Source organism: Lontra canadensis, unplaced genomic scaffold (assembly GCF_010015895.1).
Source record: "Lontra canadensis isolate GAN:19392208 unplaced genomic scaffold, GSC_riverotter_1.0 scaffold9, whole genome shotgun sequence".
Classification (NCBI taxonomy): domain Eukaryota; kingdom Metazoa; phylum Chordata; class Mammalia; order Carnivora; family Mustelidae; genus Lontra; species Lontra canadensis.
The window spans coordinates 27,483,924-27,491,532 of record NW_022631003.1 but is presented as its reverse complement, the minus strand read 5'-3'; the positions used below and the strand labels follow the sequence as shown (position 1 = coordinate 27,491,532).

At 44.6% G+C, this 7,609-nt stretch overlaps 1 protein-coding gene across 1 annotated transcript; it reads right to left on the bottom strand.

Annotated features, from left to right (window-relative positions):
• Positions 1-398: 398 nt before the first annotated feature.
• Positions 399-2,162, bottom strand: LOC116866038 (cationic amino acid transporter 3-like). Its single transcript, XM_032854649.1, has one exon. The coding sequence runs from the start codon at positions 2,160-2,162 to the stop codon at positions 399-401; it is 1,764 nt and encodes a 587-aa protein (XP_032710540.1).
• Between the last annotated feature and the right edge of the window lie 5,447 nt (positions 2,163-7,609).

The window sequence follows — 7,609 nt, the reverse complement described above, 5'->3', positions numbered from 1 at the left end:
GTTTCTTTTTTTTTTTTTTTTAATTTTCAGCATAACAGTATTCATTGTTTTTGCACCACACCCAGTGCTCCATGCAATCTGTGTCCTCTCTAATACCCACAACCTGGTTTCTTTTAATAATAACTTTCAAAACCTAGTATGTAGTAAAACACAATTGGAAAGTAGACAGAAAAAAGGAGAAAGAGCAAAGACACATCCTTCATTTCGTAATAAATAGAGTTGTATTAGTGTTCTCCCACCAACTACCCATGGGAAGCCAAGCTTTCCATGTGCCCAAAAGTACTCTATTATTGCAGGGGAACAGACTACATTCAAGTGTGATGATGTCAACTCAAATACAGATTGCCACTGCTAAGTTCACTGCTGAGTCTACAGTTTTGGTCCTAACTAAAGTAGGGTTAAGGGACCAAGCTGTGCTGGATCCCGTAGCCAAAGTAGATAGTAAACCCAGTCAGCATCCAGACACCAAATCGGGCCCAGGTGCCAGCTGACATCTGCATCATAAGATAAACATTCACAAAGATGCTCAGGAGTGGGAGGAGAGGCAGAGCAGGGACCTTAAAGGGAAGGGGAGTGGAGCTCTGTGGCTGTCTCCAGATGACCCCAGTGATCCCAGTGATGAGCACCAGGAGCAGCACAACCACTGTGATCGGCACTGGGTCTCCAGAAAGCAGACCTGGCCAGTGGGCCAGCACAAGGCAGAGGAGAGCCAGCAGCAGAATGAGTAGTGAGGAGCAAACAATGACAACCCAGCCAGAGAGTGGAGTGGGGGTGGGGCTCCGTGGAAAAAACAATTCTTGTAGTGTTAGCTTCTCTGCTGCCTGTCCATTCTCTTCCTGCTCCTCTGCTTTTTTTACCCTATTCCTCCTCTCAGGCTGGTACCTGAGGATGAGAACACAAAAAGCCATCAGGGAGTAAGCTAGCAGGGCCCCAACTGACATGAGATCTAGAAGATCAGTGAGTCCAAGGAAGAATGCCATGATTCCTACAATGATGGCCAAGATTACAGTGGACACATTGGGCATGTATGTACTGGTTTGGATTCTGGCAAGGACAGGGAACAGGAGGCCATCCTGTGCCATCATGTATATCAGATTACGTATGGGGAACATAAAGCCAAAGATACTGACAGAAAGACTACAGAGGAATACAAAAGCTACAGCATAGTAGGCAGTTGCCCAGCCAATATGGAGAAATATCTCTGGCAATGTGCTCCCAGGTCGAAGCTGGTAGTAAGGAACCATAAGTGTTAGTGCTGCAGTGACACCAAAATACAACAAAAAGCAGATGAGCAGTGAAACCACAATGCCTATGGGGATGGAACGCTCAGGATTCTGGGCTTCTTCCACTCTTGTAATAATAATGCTAAAACCAATAAATGCATAGAAACAGGTAGCTACTCCACGGAGAATCCCCCTGAACCCAAAAGGCACAAATCCTCCAGAGCCCAGAGGGCCCAAGTGAGAGGTGTCATTGAGTCCAGCCTTTACATAGTCCTCTTCTGTGAGCTTCCAGTTGTGTAGGTCTCCCTTAATGAAGCCTGAGATGATGACAAAACTGAGAGCCAAAAGTTTCACCAATGTGACCACTTTGGAAACCGGGAAAATCCACCTATTCCTCAGAGTCAGCAATTCCATCAGCAACAACATAAGGCCCACAACAATGAAGCCTAGAATTTCTCCCAGGTGCTGGGGAACATTTGGTGAGATGCTCTCATGCAGGGTCTGAGAGATCTGGTTCCCAAGCAGATTGTCAAAAGCTAAGGTCCAAGCCCGAGCCACAGTGGCTGTATGAGCAACAAAGAAGACAATGAGGTTCCAGCCAGTGATGAAAGCCCAGATTTCACCCATAGTGACATAGGTGTAGAGATATGAAGAGCCAGCATAGGGAACCTGAACACCAAACTCTGCATAGCACAGCCCAGCCAACCCAGAAGACAGGCTGGCTCCCAACAAGCAGACCACAATGGATGGTCCTGCTACATCTCTAGCCACCTCCCCAGCCAGGACAAACACACCTACTCCCACTGTGCAGCCCACACCCAGGGTCACTAAATCCAGAGTGGTCCATCTTCTGGCAGGGGCCATCTCATTCACATCTTTCTTCAGCATTCGTCTGCGTACCAGCTTTAGACCAATTCTGCGAAGTGCCTGACACGGCATTGTAGCTGGAATGAAGAGGACTCTAGGATCAGAGAGCTGTAGAAAGCCCAGGAGTGGAGAGTCTGAGATCAGGTTCGATGAGGCTGAGTTAAGCTGAGTTGAGTTGGGGCTGCTGAGTTCTGTTGCTCAGGCTTCAGAGCTGCTGCTTCATATTTTTTTTCTGTTATGTGCTATCCCTCCATAATGCCTAAGTAAACAATAAATATTTACTGGAAAATGGTGTTCCATCAACCAACTAAGGCTCACAAGTCCCATGTCACTTGTTGCAGCACAAATATCATAGAAACTTATACAAATATCGTAGAAACATAGAGGACATAATAGAAAAATCAATATTGCTTTCCCTCCAGGAAAAAGGACAATGGTTCCCAACATTCTGCTTTTTAACACACCACAGGACATATTCCAAATTGGGTTCATCTAACTCATGTAGTGTCATGTACTAATTAAGCCATAAAATAACAGGTCATGAATTATTGTAGAGTAATTCTCACATAGGATGTGCGAGCAGTGTTTGAGTGTGAGTCATGACAGGTTAATTCACGGACTGGTCAGCCTCATCACAAGTATAGACCCATCTTGAAAATATCATCTGAGATTAAAATATGAATTTGGCCCCCCCAGTCATAAACCTGTAGCTCCAACATCAGCTAGCCAAGGTCAGCTGGCACTTAGGTCCCTTTCTCCTCATTCTGCATCATCCATTTAGCTGTGCAGATGGCCAAGAATGTACAGTCCACCCCTTCCCTTTACCACGTAGGCCCACAGGGGTGCAGTGAACAGAGAGGATGAAGGGGAAAGGGGCAGGACCTTCATAACCATTTGTAAGAAGGAAAGGACCAGGCTGTCTGGGAAGGAAACACTGGAGAAATGGGGGCAGCAACCAATCTAGGGTCCATGACTGAGAAGGGAGAGGAGTGAGGAATTTAGTTTTGTGAATTCCTACATTCAACACACCTCACCCAAAGCAACTAGGAAAGATTCACTACAGTTTTTATGTCCACAGTTATGAATGTGTGATGGGTAGAGAGAAAAGAAATAAGTCCCCTAACTCAGTGGCTCATAACCTAAATATTTCCATCTCTCTCCTGCCTCTCTGTGTTCCAGGAGAGAAGGTGAGGCAACTTCTGCAGTCAGTCTCCTCACCAGCCACACAGTGCTCCACACACACCCTGTGTAATCTGTGATGTCAGCTGCCAGGGACTTGGAGGTTATGCCTTGCTCTGTGAGCTTGTATTAAAACACACATTTCTAACTTCCTATTAATTTTTCACAAGGAATTATTTTTGACCCACTTGAAACATTGCCTATGTCAAATATATATTCTTAATGAATGAACCCTGGATGTGGTTTTTCTTTCCCCCTCCTCCCCTGCTGCTATACAAATGACTACTTCCCAGGAGGAGATCAAGTCTTTGGATGAACAATTCACAGCAACGCCCGGAAAAGAAGTTCAGAATACAGAGAAAACAAAGGGAGGCAGTCCCCACTGTCCTCCCTGCTCAGGCTTTGGTTTTTCTTTCTTTCCTTTTTTTTTTTTTTTTTTTAAGATTTTTATTTATTTATTTGACAGACAGAGATCACAAGTAGGCAGAGAGGCAGGCAGAAAGAGAGGAGGGGAAGCAGGCTCCCGGCCGAGCAGAGAGCCCGATGCGGAGCTTGATCCCAGAACTCTGGGATCAGACCTGAGCCTAATCAGAGGCTTTAACCCACTGAGCCACCCAGGTGCCCTAGGCTTTGGTTTTGAGAGAATTTAAAAGGAGATGTTGGCAGAAGTTTTCTTTCTTTCTTTTTTTTTAAAAGATTTTATTTATTTATTTGACAGAGAAATCACAAGTAGGCAGAAAGGCAGGCAGAGAGAGAAGGGGAAGCAGGCTCCCTGCTGAGCAGGGAGCCAGATGCAGGGCTTGATTCCAGGACCCTGAGATCATGACCTGAGCCGCAGGCAGAGCTTAACCCACTGAGCCACCCAGGTGCCCCTGGAGAAGTTTTTAAAGACAGAAAGATGAAGTCAAAATTGAAAAGTCTTATACAGAATACACTGTGGGCTGATGGAGGGAAGCAGATGGGTATGGGCTAAAAGGGTAATGGGTATTAAGGAGGATACTTGTGGTGAGAACTGGGTGTTATATATAAGTAATGAATCATAAATTATACTCCTGAAATCAATAATCAATATTACCACATATGTTAACTAAGTAGAATTTAAATTTCAAAAATTAAATTAAAAAAACCAAGAAAATAATTACAAAATCTTCTCTATACATTGTTGAAAGGAAACTGACTTATGGGCCAGACCTTCTGACTGCAAATCCATCTAGACTCCTTATTTGCCACTCACTAGTTCCAGTGTTATGATTTCCCAATTCACTTAAGATAGAAAAGGAGAGTCAATTCTTAGCTCATAGAAGCTTTCTACACTATAAATGTGATTGAATCATCCTCCATCCACCCCCAGGCTCTAAACCCTTCAGTGGTTCCGCACTCTCCTTCCTTCATCATCTGACATAGGCTTGCTTCTCTAGCATCATCCCCTGGTGTTAAACACATGGGGGTCCTAAGCTTAGGGAATTAAACCAAATATCAAAAAATGCAATAATAGTAGTAATAGTAGTTGTAGTAACAATAATAATAATAATCTGTTTGCCTGTGGATGGCTTATCTTATTCCTGGGAGAGGCAGTGCTGATTACTATAGAGGTAAGAGCAATGACCATTATGTCAGAAATTCTGCATGTGAGCCCTGGCCCTTTCTCGTAACTACATTAACTCAGGGAATCTGCTCGCTCTCTCTAAGCCTCTGTCTCCTTATCCGCAAGGGACCTCACTGACCGTCGCTAGATCAGCATGAGAATTCAGTGAGGAGACACAAACCATCACACACTGTTGGTGGAGTGTCATGGGGGCACCATCCTGAAGCACAATCCCAGTGGAATTAAGAACTCACACTCCCTCTCAACCCACAATCTCTCTCCCTCCAAGGGGCACACCCCCAGGGAACTCTCTCCTGAGTCCATAAGGGGCCCATGTGACCATGTTCATCACAGGACTGTTTGTGGTGGCAGGAAGTGGGAGCTGTGCCAGCCTCTGTTCCTAGAATAATACATAAGTAAAATGTGCCGTGTGTGCACAATAAAATATACACAGCAGTCAGAGTTGATAAAGTACCTTTACAGAGAACAACTTGGGTAGATCTCAGAGACCAAGTTAGGTAGCCAAAGTGAAAGCAGTGTGATGTGTCTAGCACAATGCCAACTATGTACATTTTAAAAACAGCCCCCAAATGCTGCGTATTTGTCAAGGATACATGCATACCTGTTTAAAATGTCATGTTATTCTTGTGCTCAAAACCTTCCATTGGTCTCTCTTTTAATTTAGAATAGAAACCAAGGTCTATATTTTCAGTGACCTACAAAGTCCTATAGGATTTGTCACAGACTCAGTGACTACTCAGCCTTCTGTTTCTCTCGTCCCACTCATTTCTCTGTAGTCACTGGCCTCCTAATCATTCAGCCTCCTAATATATCAGACAAAGCCCTACCTCAGGGCCTTTGTATTTGCTGTCTCCTATAACTGCACCACTTCTGTCCCAAATATCCACTTGGCAGCTCCCTTCACTGCATTTGGTGAAATAACATGTCTGTAGCACAGCCTTCCTGAATCACCCCACATACTACACCCCACAACTACAATCTGCTCCTAACCACAGACAACAGACCTCGTCTCTCTAGCCTTCATTTTTCCATAGCACCTGTCACTATTTAAGGCACAATATGTTTTACTTATTTATTTGCTCATGATTTGTCTCATTCCATAAGCATGTAAGATCCATGAAAGAAGGATTTTTTTTTTCTGTTTTGCTCCTGTCTGTAGTCCCCCCATCTACACCTGTGCCTGACAGAGATGGCACTGTGTTTGTTGAAAGGAAGACAATATCTAACTACACATAGAGAACATGGACCAGAAAAGTGTTTGTTAAATACACTAAAATAACTATCTCCAGTGAGGAGGGTGAATGAGAACAGAGATAAGGATGAAGGGGATAATAAAACGCACCAGCTGTCAGAGCCCTGCTGTAATTCTCCCCCTACCCTCAGGCCTATCACTTCATCCCTAACTCAGCTCCTCACATCCTGACGTACCCTTCCTGGGATGAGCCTGTGAGTTGGGTGAGTCACCTGTCCTGCCAGGGACACCCTCCTCACTCCTCCTGTCCAGTCTTGACCTTCTAGCTCCTCTCAGCCCTATTCTACCACCTTCCCTCCACATCTAGGAAGACTTTCTTAAGCCATCCTTACTGATCCCCATCTCCAGCCTTTCTCACCTTCCTGTCAGCATTATAGGCCCTCCTGATGGACAACTGAGACTGATTTTCAGCTGGTGGCGTCCTTGTGTGCCACTTACATTCCTTTACAGTCCAAAAGCATCCAGAGGGCAGGGCCAAGATCTACGTACTTACTCCTCCTTCTAAATTCCACACCCCCACTTTCAACCCTCACTCCCCAGTATAAGGATCTGCTCATAATTATACTAAGCAACTATATGTGGCATTTGGGACAGAGAGAATGAATATATAGAGATGTATTGATTGACTACTATATCTTAAGATTCCTAGAGATTTTTTAATTTTTCTTTTAATTCTAGAAAGAGTGAAAGGGCCAAACAGAGGTATAAACAAGAGACTAGAACATGCCTCATCATCTATTTCAAGAACATTTCCTGAGGACATTTTCTAATGAGGGCCCTGGGTCTGTGAATCTTGGTTCAATTAGGAAACAGTCTCTCCCAAAGGAGGTGCTTGGCACAGGGGAGGTGCTTACAGAAATGCAGAGAGGCGGCAGGGAACATGAAGCAGCTTATATGAATTCCATAATGCCCTCAGCTCCCCCTCCCTTCCCTCTCCTCCCTAAAGAGCTTCAAAGATAATTTGGATATCAGTTGCTTTGCTAGAAGTTTGATAAAGACTTGAGAGAGCAGTTAATGAGGGTGCTCAATAATTATTTTCAAGTTCTCAAAGTTTCAGAAAAGTAGACTTTAAATGTAACATCTCTAGAGATTATACCAGCCCTCTGTATCCAAGCACAGCTCCTTTCTGATCCCAAAGTGTATAAATACTCTCATACTTCTTGAAGTTTCTAGACAATAAAAATGCACTCTTATTTCCCTCACTCCATCTTTACATCGTTAACGCCTTCAGCTGGAGCTTTGTTTTTCAGTGTGTGGTCCCTGGACCAGCAGTATCAGCATCACATGGGAACTTGTTAGAAGTGTAAGTTCTGGGTCCCATCCTGACCTGCTGAATCCCAGATGCTGGGCTGGGGCCCAGCAACCTGTGTTTTCCCAAGCCCTCCACGTGAGGTGGCACCTGCTGGAGTTTGAGCACCACTGAGCAGGGTACTATTCCTGGCCTCTCTCCACCACCACTCCTCTCACTGGGACTTGATTGTG